At 39.2% G+C, this 17,246-nt stretch overlaps 1 protein-coding gene across 3 annotated transcripts in view; it reads left to right on the top strand.

Annotated features, from left to right (window-relative positions):
• Positions 1-17,246, top strand: part of ASXL1 (ASXL transcriptional regulator 1) — a 68,140-nt gene that overhangs the window by 40,500 nt on the left and 10,394 nt on the right. For all 3 annotated transcript variants that reach the window (XM_082432126.1, XM_082432125.1, XM_082432124.1), the window contains 2 exons: positions 16,760-16,880; positions 16,957-17,054. In XM_082432126.1, coding sequence (XP_082288252.1) covers positions 16,760-16,880; positions 16,957-17,054 — 219 coding nt within the window. The remainder of the gene's footprint in view (positions 1-16,759; positions 16,881-16,956; positions 17,055-17,246) is intronic.

The following is a 17,246-nucleotide window of genomic DNA, read 5'->3' as shown; positions in this document are numbered from 1 at the left end:
AGTTGTGGCAAGCGGGGGCCACTCTTCATCGCGATGCGCGGGCCTCTCACTATCGTGGCCTCTCTTGTTGCGGAGCACAGGCTCCAGATGCACAGGCTCAGTAATTGTGGCTCACGGGCCCAGTTGCTCCGTGGCATGTGGGATCTTCCCAGACCAGGGCTCGAACCCATGTCCCCTGCATTGGCAGGCAGATTCTCAACCACTGCGCCACCAGGGAAGCCCTGTTTAGTCATTCTTATACTGAAGAACATTTGGATTCTTACCAGTTTGGGGCTGTTACAAATAAAACTACTGTGAAAATTTGCATGCAGGTTGCAGTGTGAAAACATTTTTATTTCTTTGGGATAAATCTTTGAGTGGAATTGCCGGGTCATATGGTGTGTGTGTGTGTGTGTGTGTGTGTGTGTGTGTGTTTTCACTGTTCTCATCAGTTTATTATTATTTTTTAATTGGACTGTAATTGCTTTTTACAATGTTGTGTTAGTTTCTGCTGTACAATGGAGTGAATCAGCTATATGTATACGTACCTCTCCTCATCTTGGACCTCCCCTGCCCCATCCCACCCATCTAGGTCATCACAGAGCACTGAGCTGAGCTCCCTGTGCTGCTATATATGTGTTTAACTCTATAGGAAACTGCCACACTGTTTTCCAGATTGGTAGTACCATTTTTTGTTCTCACTAGCAATGTATGTGTGAGTTGTTCTGCTTTCTCATTAGCACTTGATATTGTTGGTATTTTTCCTTTTATCCATTCATAGTAGAATCTCATATGGCCTTTGATTTGCATTTCCCTTATGGCTAATTATGTTGAATATCTTCCCTTATGTTCCATCTGAATATCTTTTTTTTGGTGCAGTTTATGTTCATGTCTTTTGTCCAATTTCTAATTGGATTGTTTTCTTATTGTTGACTGTAAAGTGTTCTAGCTAGAAGTTATTTGTTGGATATGTGACTTGCAAATATTTTCTCCCAGTGTGTGGCTTCTCTTTTCATGTTTTTAGGAGTGTCTTTTACAGAGGAAAGGATTTGAATCTTGATGAAGTCTAATATCAGTTTTGAAAATTTATAGATTTGTTTTTGTGTTTGTGTGCATCATGTCTTAAGAACTCTTTGCCTAACTCTAGGTGATAGAAAATTTTTTCCTTATATTTTCTTCTAAAAGTTTTATATTTTACATTTAGGTCTACAACTTATTTTGAGTTAATTTTTTAATTAGGTGTAAGGTTATGTTAAGGTTTTTTTTTTTTGCCTCTCGATGGCCAGTTGTTCCAACACCATTTAAATTGCTTTTACACCTCTGTAAAAAATCAGTTGGCCATATTTTTAAAAGGTTCTGCTTTTGGTCTCTCTTCCATTAATCTATACGGCTTTTCCTCTGTCAGTACCATGTTATCTTGATTACTGTTGTATGCCCATATGACAAGTTGTAAAATTAGGTGATGTGCTTCCTCCAACTTTATTCTTTTTCAGAATTGTTTTACCTATTATAGTATCTTTGCCTTTCCATATAGAACTGTCTTAACTATATCTGCAAAATACTTTGTTGAGATTTTAGTAGTAAATACATTAAACCAATAGATCAGTTTGGGGAGAATAGACATCTTAACTATGTTGAGTCTTCCAGTTTATGAATGGTATGACTTTTCATTTACTTAGATTGTTTTTGGTATTTTCATCAACAGTTTTTGGTTTTTAGCATACAGAGTCTATACATGTTTTGTTAGATCTATACCTTAATATTTAATTTTTGGAGAAGCTATTGTAAATGGAATTGTGTTTTTACCTTTGGTTTCTAATTGTTGATTGCTAGCATATAGATAGTACTGATTTTTTTTTTTTTTATGTTGACCTCTGTCCTGTGAATGTGATAAACTTACTTGTTCTAGGAGTTTTTCCTTTAGATTACTTGGGATTTTCTATGTAGATTATCATGTTATCCGTGAATAGGACCAATTTCATATATTCTTTCTGTTGTGTGTGCCTTTTATTTCCTTTTCTTGACTGATTTCACTGGCTAGGATTTCAGGTGTTGTGTTGAATAGGACATCCTTGCCATCTTCTCAATCTTAGTGGGAAAGCATTCAGTCTTTTACCATTAGTATGATGTTAGCTATAGATATTTTGTAGATGCTCTGCATTGAGTTGAGGAAGTTCTATTCCTAGTTTGCTGGAAGTTTTTATCATGAATGTGTATTGAATTTTGCCAAAAATTATCCAGCTTTAATAAATACATGGTTGCTTTTTTTATACATATCTCATCGTTTTAATTGATATTTCTCGTGATAAATGATGATGAGTACCTTCTCATGTACTTATTGGCCATTTGTATCATCTTCGTATGTGAATTGTCTATTAAAGTGTTTTGCCCATTTAAAAAATAATTTATTTTTATTTTTTAACAGTGATAAACGTTCAGAAAAGTCTTAAATACAATGCAAAAAAGACTTCTCTTCCTGAACCATTTTAGGACCTTGTTACAATACCTTAGTACTTTAGTGTATATGTGTTACAATTAAGGACATCTGCTACATTTCCATGATACATGTATCAAAGTCAGAAAATTACATTGAGTCATTTTTGCCATCTAATCTTCCGATTCCATTTAAGTTTTGTTAATTGTCACTGTAATATCCTTTATGCCTAAAGGATCTGGTTCAGAATTACATGTTGTGGGACTTCCCTGGTGGTCCAGTGGTTAAGACTCTGTGCTTCCAATGCAGGAGGCGTGGGTTCCATCCCTGGTGGGGGAACTAAGAGCCCACATGCTGTGCGATGCGGCCAAGAAAGAAAAAAAAAAAAAAAAGCAGAATTACATGTTGTATGTAGTTGGTATAAGGAGTTGGTCTCCTTCAGTCCAGAACAGTTCCTTCATCTTTCCTTGACTTTCATGACCTTGACTCTTTTGAAGATTATTTCATAAAATGTTGTTCATTTGCGGTTTTCTTAGGTTTTCTCATGATTCGATTCAAGTTATGCATCTGTGTCAGGTATTATCAGAGAAGTGATGCTTCTTAGTGCATCTTGTCAGTTGGCTCATTATTTCTACTTGTCCTATTACTAATGATGTCTACTTTTATCACTTGGTTAAGGAGCATCTGCCAGACTTCATCACTGTAAAACTCCTCTTTTTCCTCCTTTTAATAACTATTTTGTGGGAGGGGCTTTTAAGCTCTGTGATATCCCATTCTTCTAAATTTTGGTTTGTTTATATCGGTATGAAATCATGGTTTTCTATTTTATTCAGCGTGTTATAATCTGTTATTATTACTTATTTAGATGTTCAAATTGCCCCTGATTTGGCTGGTGGGAATTTTGTCAGTATGGCTTCTGTGTCCCTTTGACATATTCTCATCATTCCTGGAGTGCTGTCTTCTTTCTGGCAAAAGATGATCTAGGCTCACTGTGTACTTTCCCTGCCTTAGCCCTTATTATTAGCATTTCTCCACAGAGCCCTGGTTCTTTTCATGTGTAGTGGCATTCAGAAGCCAAGATCTAGGTTTTAGAGGTGCTTGCTGTTATTGGGGTGTTGCTGATCCCAGTTCCTCTCAGTGAGAAGCAGCTAAGGAATATTTGAGTGTATTTACATACATATGCATATATGCACTTACATACATATATGCCCTTACATCTATATTTATGTGTAGTTTTATCTAAATATATTGAAAACCATACGTTTACACTAATAACACAAATTCTAATGCAAGCCCAGAGGGTTCATTCTACTTTTCTGCCTTTCCATATTTAAAAAAAAATTTTTTTAATATTTAAAAAAATATATCTATTTATTTATTTTTGGCTGCATTGGGTCTTCGTTGCTGCACACAGGTTTTCTCTAGTTCCAGCAAGCGGGGGCTACTCGTTGTTGTGGTGCGCGGGCTTCTCATTGTGGTGGCTTCTCTTGTTGCAGAGCACAGGCTCTAGGCGAGCGGGCTTCAGTAGTTGTGGCTCGCAGGCTCTAGAGCGCAGGCTCAGTAGTTGTGGCGCACAGGCTTAGTTGCTCCACAGCATGTGGGAATCTTCCCGGACCAGGGCTCGAACCCCGTGTCCCCTGCATTGGCAGGCGGATTCTTAACCACTGCGCCACCAGGGAAGTCCTCCATATTTTTTTTAGCATTTATTTATTTTTATTTATTTTGGCTGCACTGGGTCTTAGTTGTCATACGAGGGATCTTCATTGAGGCATGTGGGATTTTTAGTTGTGGCATGAGGACTTCTTAGTTGCAGCATGTGAACTGTTAGTTGCATCATGCATGCGGGATCTAGTTTCCCGACTGGGTATCGAACCCGGGCTCCCTGCATTGGGAACACAGAGTCTTACCCACTGGACCACCAGGGAAGTCCCTCCCTTTCCATATTTGTAACTCACTTCTCCAGCAGTAAGAAATCCAACTCCTATTTTCCCTGTTATCTCTATATATCTAGTATATCTCTTAATATATTTACTTGTTTAATTTTCCCACTCTCTTATATAACTAATCTCTCCCGTCAGTGTTGCTGCCTTACCCTCATGAAGATGCCCTCTTGACGCCTCTTGAATTCCAACACCCTCTGCTAGGTTGGCCCCCATGGATGATGGCCTCACCTGCTCAGACTCTGATCCCCTACACCAGGCGGCCGTCTCATATAAGCGCCCTCCTCACCCAACTTGGGTTTTGATACTCTGCCCCTTGTCATTCCTTGTTTGGGAATTTCACCCTTTTTTAGCGCTCATTCCCACACCATGCTGCCCTCAAATGTGAATACCTTCTGTTCCCCACTCAGGCTCTAACATCCTACTCTTGGCCACTGGGGCTCCTTTCCCTACATTGCTCGTACACACACCTAATGGGAGGAAGAAAATAACAGCCCTTCCCCTTTTATTTTTAAATTGAAGTATAGTCATTTTGGTTTCCATTTGTAGATTTTTTTAAAAATATACCCTGGATACAAGTCCTTTGTCAGATATATGTATTGCAGGTATTTTTACCAATCTGTAGGCTGCCTTTTCATTTTTTTTTTTTTTTTTAAGATCTTTCTTTTTTTTTGACCGTGCCACGTGGCTTTCGGGATCTTAGTTCCCCGACCAGGGATCAAACCCAGGGCCACAGCAGTGAAAGCACCAAGTCCTAACCACTGGACTGCCAGGGAAGTCCCGCCTTTTCATTTTTATTAAGCTGTCTTTGATTAGAAATTTTCAATTTTGAGAAAGTCCATTTTAAAAATTTGATGAAAGTATATAGTTAGTGTTTTTAGAAATCTTTCCTTTCCAATGAATGTTTTACTACATTTTCTTCTATAGAAGCTGTATATATTTGGCTGTTATGTTTAGGTTTGGCTCCCTACTTTATCTACTTTGTATCTAGTTATTTACTCAGGTCTAGAATAAACATTTAATACTTTCAGAATTGCCAACCTATTCTCCTATGAAAAATCTAACTAGAGCTCAATATTTGTTTATAGTTCATTTATTTCTTTAGCCCAAGTGTACATAGTTTAAATACTGCATTTAAGAATTGCTACTTGGGGCTTCCCTGGTGGCGCAGTGGTTAAGAATCTGCCTGCCAATGCAGGGGACACGGGTTCGAGCCCTCGTCCGGGAAGATCCCACATGCCGCAGAGCAACTAAGCGCATGCGCCACAACTACTGAGCCTGCGCTCTAGGGCCTGCGAGCCACAACTACTGAAGCCCGCGCATCTAGAGCCCGGGCTCCACAAGAGAAGCCACCGCAATGAGGAGCCTGCGCACCGCAACGAAGACCCAACACAGCCAAAAAATAATAAATAAGTAAATAAAATAAAATAAATAAATTAAAAAAAAAAAAGGGCTACTTGAGGGACTTCCCTGGTGGTCCAGTGGCTAAGACTCCACGCTCTCAATGCAGGGGATCCGGGTTCGATCCCTGCTCAGGGAACTAGATCCTGCACACATGCCGCAACTAAGAGTTCGCATGCCACAACTAAGACCCAGTGCAGCCAAATAAATAAATAAATATTTTAAAAAGAAAAAAAAAATGGAGTTGCTACTTGGGTTAGATCCACCCCTGCCCCCCTTTCAGTGTGGTTGTGTTATTTGAATACATAAAGCAAAAAATTTTTAAAGTATCACAGTATATTTTCTCTTTTCAAGGCTGTAGGAGAACAGGCATGTCATACTTTGCTGTTAGGAACACAAATCAGAACAACGTTTTTTTCAGGGGAATTTGGCTGTTAACAAAATTACATTTACATCTACCTTTTGACCCATCATTTCCACTTTAAGAATTTATTCTGAAGATGCACCTTCAATAATATAAAAGCACAGATTCACAAGGTTATTCAAGGCAGTGGCATTTCTATTTGTAAAATATTAAAAAGACATCTAAATACCGGCATGTGGGGAGGTAATTGCATAAATAAAGTTCGGTGTGTCTGCATCATGGAGTATTATGCAGCTGAGAAGAGAATGAGGAAGAATATCTATAAAATGAAAGAGTCATTTCCAGGATGCTTTTTTTTTTTGGCTGCGCCTCACGGCACGTAGGATCTTAGTTCTACCTGAGATCAAACCCGCGCCCCCTGCATTGGAAGCGTGGAGTCTTAACCTCTGAACTGCCGGGGAAGTCCCAGGATACATTGTTAAGTGAAAAAAGTGTTTTGAACTTTGCTATATATAGCATGACATTTTTTTGTCTAAGGATGAAGGGGAAATTAGGTGAATATATTATCATTTGTGTAAAAAGAAACACAAGAGAAATAAGCTGGAAACTAATGAGATTGGTTACCTAACCAGGGGATGGGTAGGAATGGATTGGAAAGCTGGGGAGTTGGGGGAGGAAGAAAGGGATAAAGGGGGGCAGTGTCGATTCTCTGAGTGTAACCCTTTAGATAATTGTGACTTTTATAACCATGTTATAGTTCATTTACTTCAAAAGTAAAATGATAAAGATGAGGAATAAAAAACAACATAGATTACAAACAGAAAAGATGAAGCCTAATGCTATTACTAGCTATAAAAGTCCTCTTGATATGGTCAGACACAATGGTTTTGTTCTTCTTTCTAAAGGTGGTCCTATTGCTGTCCTTATTCCTGTTCCCAGTATGGACTGTTTATCGGGTGGGCAAACATCCTGGTTTGCCCAGGATTGAGGAATTTCCTGGGGTGCAGGACTTTCAGTGCTAAAATGAGGAAAGTCCCAGACACACCTGAGGCAAGTTGGTTACCCTGTCTGACATGCTTATAGCTGTTTTCCTGGGAGTTCCTTTCATTCTCACCTTAGGAATTCTCATCACCTTTCTCCTGTGTTATAACCTCTCTTTCCTATACCTCATGCAGGTGTTGTTTTTGTTGTTTATTTATGTAACACATTCTCCAGTTGCTTCCTGAGAACAGGTGCATAGGAGGTAAATTATTTGAGACCTTACATGTCTTTGTTCTGTGTTCCATACTGGATTATGGGTTTGACTCAGAATTCCAGAAGATGTTATCCTGTTACGTTCTCTAAAACTGCCCTTGAGACGCGTGATGCCATTCTGACTTCTTTGTCATGTAATGTGTTCTCTTTGATGAGAAGATTTTAGGATCTCTTTTTCAATCCTGTATTCTCAAATTTCATGGTGAGGTATTACAGAATGGGTCTTTTTTCATTCATTGTGCTGGGCATTTTGCCTTATTAAACCTGGAAACTCAGGTCTTTTAATTTTGGGAAAACTTCCTGTCTTTTTCGGTTTTCTCTTTCTAGAACTTTTGTTTGTTGTATGTGGGACTTTTCTTGGTGCAGCAGCCTGTTCTCTTTTTCTTTCGAGTCACTTCTCTGAGAAATAGCCTATTGGTTGTTATTGCTGATTTTGGGGGGGGGGGTATTATTTTTAATTACTAGCACATTGCTCATGTTCTCTGATGTTCCTTTATTTTTTTAAAATAGCATTTTGTACTTGTTTTTGGACTATCTCTTAGAGGACATTTGCTGTGAGATCTTCATTATCTCTGTTTCCTTTCAGTTCCTCCTTTTTGTTTATTTTGGTTGCTATCCTTCATATAACAGTAGTGCTTACTTATCTGGTGGTCGTTGATAGTTCATTTACCGTGAGAACTGACAGATTCTGTGCTTGTGGGCACTGCTTGTTGACTGTGGTAGAGCGAGGACCTGGATGTTCTTTTGGAATCCCCCAATTATCTGTACTTTGAAGGTGTATTTTTTTAGGCTGGGCACTTTTTGCAGGAGGAGAGATCCTCCCATCTCTTGCCAGGTAGCGGAGAGTAGGCTGGGGCTGTAGGGCTGCCACTATTTGCGGAGCTTTGGGAGCCGTAGTTGGGGGAGAGAGCTAATGGTGTCACCGTTTTGTATATGGTCTTTGACTTAATGCTTCTGTTTATGGAGTGTGGCACCTCACTGTCTCCCCACTCCTTGAACTGGTGTCTTCTATTCCAGAACCTCTCTGGTTTAGTCCAGTCAGAATATAAATCTCCTGTTTTCTTCTGGAGCTGGAGGAAGGGTATTGCTTGACTGTTTGGGGACAGAGAGGAGATCTGAGGGGTCTGACTTCTTGTTCGGACTTCCAACCACTTCTCCTATTTTCGTTCCCATGCCTCACCTCTGTCTACAGTGGTTCCTGGTACCTCTTAATCCCTGCCCCCTTGGGGGTTTTTCAGTAGAACTGGCTTGCTCTTTGTGGCTTTTCCCTCTGCAGTCTTAGACTTTGGTTTTCTTTCCCCTGCTGAGTCATCACTTCTTGTCTTCCTGTTATTCATCTTCTAGAATTTTATTGATAGTTCTCATCTACTGCCTTTTCTTCGCTCTTTCTCTTTGTGCATTTGTACTTTTTAAAATGCAGCCATTCTAAATGAGGCTTCAGGAGTTTGCAGAGAGCTGTGTGTGTTCATTTCGCCGTGTTTAAATGGAAGCTGCAGCCTTTGTGCAGAGAAAGTGGAAAATGCCTTTGACTTCCACACCAAACCCTACCCTTGTATATGCCATCCAGGCCTATGGCCCTTGTTCCTTCCCAGTAGCAACCAACTACTGTCATCAATTTAATGTGCATCCTTCTTACTCATATGTGTCCATGAAAAATGTGTGGTTTGTTTATATAGATGTATTTTTTTATTCCTTTTACCTACTGTTTAATAGTGCATCATATCAATATATCTTTTTATTTATCCAGTCCCCTATTGTGAACATTTAGGTTTTTCACAATTTTTCCAGTTTTTCATTATTACAAACTATAGTAGTAAAATTGCTGCAATAATCATCCTTTTACTTTTGTAGTCTTCATATGCAAATGTGTGAAATTTTTCTAGGAGATACTTCCCTACCTTTTAATGGGTAAAATGGAGGTGATTTGGAGGTGCTGTGTGGGGCTCAAAAATATTTCATTACATTTTCTTTACGTATTATATCTGTGATGAGAAAAGTTGAATTATAAAACTTCCAAATCTTTTCAAAAATTTTATCAAGAAGCATGTGCTTTTTTAATGGTCCAGTAACCCCTTATTAACAATACGGAAATCCGAAATATTTTGAGAACTGACAGAATTTATTCCTAACTCACTTGGCAGTAAAACCTGACTTGCTTAAACTCATTTGGTGGCAAATCTCTGATCTAGACTGACAAGGACACTTTAAACCTATTTATTTCATCTGATATGTACATATATGTTAATTCAAAAATATTACTGTGTTTGATTATGGGTTGCTGGTGGTGTTAATATGATATATTGCCATTGTAAAATTCAAGAAATCCTAAGTTCTAAAACACATTTAGACCCAGGGGTTTCAGAGGAGGGATCATGGGCCTATGGTCACCATCAGCTAGAAACTTTGTTTGCAGATATGGGTGGCACATCACAAATGAGAATTTTTCTGGTTGATGGAATCTACTTTTTTGTCATTAATGAGATCTCAGACAATTTCTTGTCTTTAAACTGTATTCCAAGAATGTGTTCATTTTTTAAATAACAGCTCTTTTCTTTGACAGCTGTAATATTGAAATTGCTTCTGATAATGCAAATGGATTTCAAATTCAAAGAACTTTTTTTACATTAAGTATTTTAAAAAAGGATAAAGCCTTTTCTCAAGCATACACAGAGGTTGCTTTACAAGTTTTAATCTTTCTTTAGGATTCACATAAAGTTAAAACATAATAACGGACCATTGTCTAAAAATGAGTTTTAACTTTTGATCTATAAACTTCCTATACACTTTAATGTTTTTTATGTGGTTTTTATAAATTTTGATTCGATTCTTTCATGTTTTCAGAGCTGTCAAATTTAGTGAGCAAATTTTTATCCAGGTTTTTTGGGATGTAACTCACAGACCATATAGTTTACCCGTTTAAAGTGTACAATTCAGTGGCTTTTAGTATATTCATAAACTTATGCAATTATCACCATTATGTAATTCCAGAACATTTTCATTACGCTTAAAAGAAACCCTTTAGCAGTCATTTCCTATTCTCCCCTCCCTCAAGCCCCTAGCAACTGCTAATCTACTCACTTCATTACTAGAGCTTAATTAAAAAAAAAAAAAAATGCAGAGCCTCTCATCTTCTTCTTCAGGAGTGTCTTGGCTTATTTGTGGCCCATTGCTTGTCCCTGTACAGTCAGGTTCTACCAAAAAAAAAAAAAAAATCTGGTTGAGAGTTTTATTGAAATTTCATTAAACCTACAAGTCAATTTGAGAAGAGTTGACATCTTTACAGTGTTGAGTCTTCTTAATCAAGAACATGGTGTAGCTCTCCGTTTACTAAGTTTTGAACCTTTCTCGATAAAGTTTTGTTTTCTTCATAAAATGATTGTTTCTTTTGTGAGCTTTATCTCAGAGTAACTTTTATATTCTTTGTTATAAATTACATTTTCTAATTGCTGGTTTTATTGCTGGTGTTAGGATCGCTTGCGTTTTTAATGTGATTTTGAATCTTACAGCCTTGCTGAATTTCTTACTAGGTCGGAATCCCTTTCATCTTCAATGTAGATAATTATACTTACCTGGAATAACGACACTCTGGTTTCTTCTAATTCCTTCTTGTTTATTTTTCTTATGCATTGGTTAGGAACTCTAATATACTGTTGAATGGTCAGTACATTCTTAGTTTTTAATAATATACATTAAACAACCCTCAGATCAGCCTTCTCTAAGAGAGTACAGATTTCTTGCTGAGGACAGGTTTGTCAGACCCATAAGGAAAGCAAAGGCATACCTGAAATTTGCTTATCGTTTTTTAGTTGTGAACCTAATCCTGGGTGGTTTAAAACTCATCGGTTTAAATTTTAGCGTTCCATTTTATTCATGTTTGGGGCTTCTTGTATTTACAGTGCATTTTATTTTTTAAAACATTTGACTTATGGGAAAATATTGTATCTGGGTTTATTTATTAATGCTGGTTGCTTTTTTCCCCATCACTAGCCTCTTTGCCAGTAGCCTTGCCAAACTAATATATTTTATGTATTTTAAAAACATTTATTTGTGTTAATAGGTGAACACAGGTAAAAATTATATGGCAGGTGTTCTTTGTACTATTTTTATTCTTACAGCTTTTCTTTAAATTTGAAATTATTTCCAAATAAAGGTGTTCCAAATGTATTTGTTTGTAAAGGTAATACATGCCCATTATCAAAATAAAAAATGATTCAGAATAGCTATAATAAAAAAAGACAAGTAACTCTTTTTCTTTCCTTTTCTTTTCTTTTGTTGTTTTTGGGGTTTTTTTGGCCATGCAGCTTTCAGGATCTTAGTTCCCCAACCAGGGATCGAATCTGTGACCCCTGCAGTGGAGTGCTGAGTGTCCTAACCACTGGACCACCAGGGAATTCCCTTTTTTTTTTTTTTTTTTAACAAATAAAAACACTTGAACAAAAACTTCAAAAAGGAAAATATGAGAATGGCCAGTAAGCACATAAAAATGCGCTCAATATCTTTAGTCATCAGGAAAGTGAAAATTAAAGCCATAGTGAGGTACTCACTGCATTAGAATGGCTAAAATAAGACTGATACCACCAAATGTTGGTGAGGATGTGGAGCACCTGGAACTCTCATACGGTGTTGTTGGGAGTGTAAATCTTCGGCTTTTTTTTTTTTTAATAAAGTTGAACATCCATCCTATACCCCCACAGTTCTATTCTTAGATATTTACTCAGGAAAAATGAAAACATGTCAATAAAAGCTGTGTACAGAATGTTCAGAGTAGCTTTGTTCATAATAGCCCAAATGTGGAAATTACCCAAATGCCTTCAACAGGAGAATAGATAAACAAATGGTTGCATATGAATGCTACTCTGTAATAACAAGTAATGAACTACTGATGTATGCAGCAGCATGGATGACTCTGATAGACATGAGACTGAGTGGAAGAAGCCAGACAAAAGAGAGTACCTACTGTATGATTGCATTTACATGTAGAACAAAAGTAGGCAAAAATAATTTTTGGTGGTAGAAATTGGAACAACCATTGTCTCTGTGGGGTGGGAGGGGCAGTGTAGAGTGGGGATTGACTAGGAAGGGGCACAAGGGAACTTTTAGGAGTGTTGGGTGTGTTCTATATCTTGGTATGCATTTTTAGAAATAAACTTATTGGGCTTCCCTGGTGGCGCAGTGGTTAAGAATCCGCCTGCCAATGCAGGGGACACGGGTTCAAGCCCTGGTCTGGGAAGATCCCACATGCCGTGGAGCAGCTAAGCCTGTGTGCCACAACTACTGAGCCTGCACTCTAGAGCCTGTGAGCCACAACTACTGAGCCCGCATGCCACAACTACTGAAGCCCACATACGTAGAGCCCATGCTCCGCAACAAGAGAAGCCACTGCAGTGAGAAGCCCATGCACACTGCAACAAAGAGTAGCCCCCACTTGCCACAACTAGAGAAAGCCTGTGCGTAGCAACGAAGACCCAATGCAGCCAAAAAATAAATAAGTAAATTTAAATTAAAAAATAAAATAAAATAAATTTATTTATTTATTTTTGACTGCGTTGGGTCTTTGTTGTTGTGCGTGGGCTTTCTCTAGTTGCAGTGAGTAGGGGCTACTCTTTGTTGCAGTACATGGGCTTCTCATTGCGGTGGCTTCTCTTGTTGTGGAGCACGGGCTCAAGGTGTGCGGGCTTCAGTAGTTGTGGCATGTGGGCTCAGTTGTTGTGGCTTGCAGGTTCAGTAGTGGCACACGGGCTTAGTTGCTCCACGGCATGTGGGATCTTCCCAAACCAGGGCTCGAACCCGTGTCCTCTGCGTTGGCAGGCGGATTCTTAACCACTGCACCACCAGGGAAGTCCCTTGATACGCATTTGTCAAAACTAATCAGATAGTATACATTTCAGTCTTTGTAAATTGTACCTCAATTTAAAAAAATAAGGGAAAGGACACAAGGGGTATACATTGATCCAAGGACATTCTCCTGCATAAGCACAATGCAGTTCATCCATGTTGTTGTGAGTAGCTGTAGTTCGTTCTTTTTTTCATTATTGTATGATATCCACTTATTGAGTATTGATCAATACATCAGTCAATCCATGTAGTGATTCTGCTGATGGGCACTCTGTTTATAGCCGAAGTTACAAATGACGCTGTCATGAACATCTGGATGTGTACATGCATGTATTTCCCTAGGGAATCCAAACCTAGGTCTGACATTGCTGCGTTATAGGATGTTTGTATCTTCAAGTGTAGCAGATAATGCCAAACCACATTCTTAAATGCCTGGATCCATTTTCAGTGTACCTGTTCACTGTTCCACATCCTCATTAGCACTACTTGGTATTGTTAAACTTTAATTTTAGCCATTCTTGTGGATGTGATATCATCTCATTGTGGTTTTAATTTGCATTGTTTTGTGTCTTCCTTACTTTATTGAGGTTAAATACCTTTTCGTGTGAATGCTGGCCATTTGGATATCCTCTTTGATACAGTGCCTAATTCAGGTCTGCCTATTTTTCTTACTGGTTGCCTTTTTCTCTCTCTCTCTTTTTTTTTTTTTTTTTTTTTGGCCGTGCCGCGTGGCATGCGGCATCTTAGTTCCTGAGCTAGGGATCAAACCCATGCCCCCTTCAGTGGAAGCAGAGTCCTAACCACTAGACTGCCAGGGAAGTCCCTGGGTTGCCTTTTTCTTATTGACGTATGCAGTCTAGATACAAATTCTTTATTGGTTAGATGAACTGCAGATCTCATCTTCAACTCTGTAGGTAGCTTGCCCTTTTTACTCTATTAATGGTATCATTTGCTGAACAGAGGGTATTAATTTTAATGTAGTTCAATCGATTGATTTTCTCCTTTTTAAGATAATATCCTGGGTGAGTCTTACAAGTGTTGGGTTAAAAGGTATATACCGTTTTTAGATTTTTGCTTGCAGTTTACTTTCCCACTGGCTGTGTATAAACCTTTTTCTACCATTTTTACTCTCACCAGCAGTGTATGTGTTTTTTTCCCACACTCTTGCCAGAACTGGAGTTTTGGGGTCAGTTTTGACGATGTAATAGACCTCTTTTCTTCATTAAATGAGTATTTTGTCTTAGTTTGCCTGTATGATTCAGGGAATAAATTTGTTGCATCATTCCAAGAACATGGCAGTCAGTAAGCCTAATTGCAAGATTAATACTAAAAATATTCTTTAGCTTTTGATCCTGTGAGGAGCATTTATCGTTGGTAGGGAAAAGAGAGAAAGATATAAAAAGCCATTTTCTTTTTTATTAATTTAAGTCAGCCTGATGTTGGCTTAAATTAATGAAAATAAACTGATGAAGACTTAATACAGTAGTCCCCCGTTGTCTGTGAGGGAATATGTTCCAGGACCCCAAGTGGATGCCTGAAACTGTGGATAGTACCTAACTCTATATATACTATGTTTTTACCTATACATACATACCTATGATAAAATTTAATTTATATATTAGGTACACTAAGAAAGTATAAATCAGGCAGAGCAAGAAGTGCCAGCACCACTACGCTTGCCTTTGGGACCATTATTAAGTAAAGTGAAGAGTTTCTTGAACACAAGTGCTGTGATACCATGACAGTCGATCTGATAACTGAGATGGGCACTCAGTGACTAATGGGTGGGCTACACTGGACAAACAAATGATCCACGTCCCAGGTAGGTCGGAGCTGGACAGTGTGAGATTTTAGCACACTGCTCAGAACAGCGTGCAGTTTGAAACCAATGGGTTGTTTATTTCTGCTACTTTCCATTTAATATTTTTCGACCATGGTTGATTGTGGAAAGTGAAAAAACCCCTCAGATAAGGGGAGGCTACTATATAGTGGATCAAGGAATCCATGGAATTGATGAGTTAGAATTTTGTGGATTTTCCTTGTAAATTTCTGGCATATTTTTAAGTGATAGAATATGATTTTACCTACTCTTTTTCACACACTTTTACTCAAAGAAGACATCCCCACCCCAATCTATATCTGCTCCTCCTCTCTCCATCCCCCAATATTCATTCATACTCCTTCCTGGTTTCGAGGTAGCTCCTAAGTTTTCCTTGGGGATGGGTAGAGTTTCATTTTGAGACTCCATGACAGAGACTGTTGGAAGAAGTATTTGTTAGGAGATGAAATTTGGAGTGGAACTCTCCTCTACACTCTAGCCTGGTTCCCACTATCTTACTTTAGTTTAGATCTTTATCCTTTTCAATAGATTTCTGTCATAGTCTAACTCCTCTTCTGCCTCCAGACTTCCCATGGTTAACAGAATGAAATTCCTAAAACTCAGATCATTCTCCTGATTAACATCCTTCAGACTCTAAAAAAATCACAGTCTTAATCCCTCAGCACAGAGCCATGATTATCATCAGCCCTCTTGCCGTCTCTCTATCCTCCTCACGTATCCAGTTTCCCACACACCTACTGAAGTCTGTGGTTTCTTTGAATTTGGAATGTTCTTCCACATTGGCTCATCACATTACCTCAGACTCCCTCTCCCTCCCCACTGGCAACCCATCTGCATATTTACTGACTTCTTTTAAAAGTGAGCTCAGGCAACACATCTCCTTGGAAACCTTACCTCCCTGATCCTTATTCCCCTTCTGTACCTCCATGCCCTCTTCTCCAGCTCAGTGAGTTAGATGCTCCCTGTTCTGGGCTGCTACAGTTCTCTCTGTATCCTTCTATCACTGTGCTTTGTATTGTTATAGATTGGACTTTGTCCTCTACTCATCTGAGCTCCTTGAAGGCAGGGCCCTGATTCCCCTCCTTATTCCCACCCCACCCGCCGCCCGGAACTAGCATGGTGTAGTTTATAGGAGGCACCCCATAAATGTTTAATGAATGATTAGATGCAAAATTGTATCTAACTTTTTTTTTTAATTTATTTTTGGCTGCATTGGGTCTTCATTGCTGCACATGGGCTTTCTGTAGTTGCGGCGAGCGGGAGCTACTCTTTGTTGCGGTGTGCGGGCTTCTCATTTTGCGGTGCCTTCTCTTGTTGCGGAGCACAGGCTCTAGGCACGTGGGCTCAGTAGTTGTGGTTCGTGGGCTCAGTAGTTGTGGCTCGCAGTTCTAGAGCTCAGACTCAGTAGTTGTGGCACATGGGCTCAGTCGCTCCACGACATGTGGCGTCCTCCTGGACCAGGGATCGAACCCGTGTCCCCGGCATTGGCAGGTGGATTCTGAACCACTGTGCCACCAGGGAAGTCCCTCTAACTTTCTTAATGTACGTATGAGAAGAACTTTCTGAGAAAAAGAGGTCAATTAGAAAGGGATAGGAATTTAATCAATATTCTAAATCCCTCTTCTCCAAAAGCAATACACATTTAGGAATGACTACTGTGCTTGTAGGATTTGTAGGGTTTTGCTCACCTGAGTTGTGCCTTGCTGTCACAGAAGGATGCCCTGCAGTGGTCTCGCAGTCCGGCTGCAGTGGAGGGAGAGGAGCCAGAGGACACAGCTGATGTGGAGAGCTGTGGGTCTAATGAAGCCAGCACTGTGAGTGGTGAAAATGATGGTAAGTGCCCTTGACAAGATGGGTGAAGAGCCACAAGCAGTCGCTAGGGTCTAACCTTTATTTCCCTCTCTTCCAGTTTCTCTCGATGAAACATCTTCTAATGCTTCCTGTTCTACCGAATCTCAGAGTCGGCCTCATTCCAATCCCAGGGACAGCTACAGAGCTTCCTCACAGGTGGGGGGAGAGTTGGTGACTAGGCTGGGTGGATAAGTGAGGCAGGCACAAGACAGGACTCTTCCTCCTGTAGTTAACTGAGCGTGTTGAAGAGTGGAGAAAATCACTTTGGTCTCCACCTGTTAGTACCATTTAAAAGTGGGCCATAGGAAAAGTGGTTAGTAGATCTGAGAGCAGAGCAATTTGTTTTTT

Source organism: Balaenoptera physalus (genome assembly GCF_965194825.1).
Source record: "Balaenoptera physalus genome assembly, chromosome: 16".
Classification (NCBI taxonomy): Eukaryota; Metazoa; Chordata; class Mammalia; order Artiodactyla; family Balaenopteridae; genus Balaenoptera; species Balaenoptera physalus.
The sequence above is the reverse complement of the archived record's forward strand: the minus strand, read 5'-3'. Positions and strand labels throughout refer to the sequence as shown.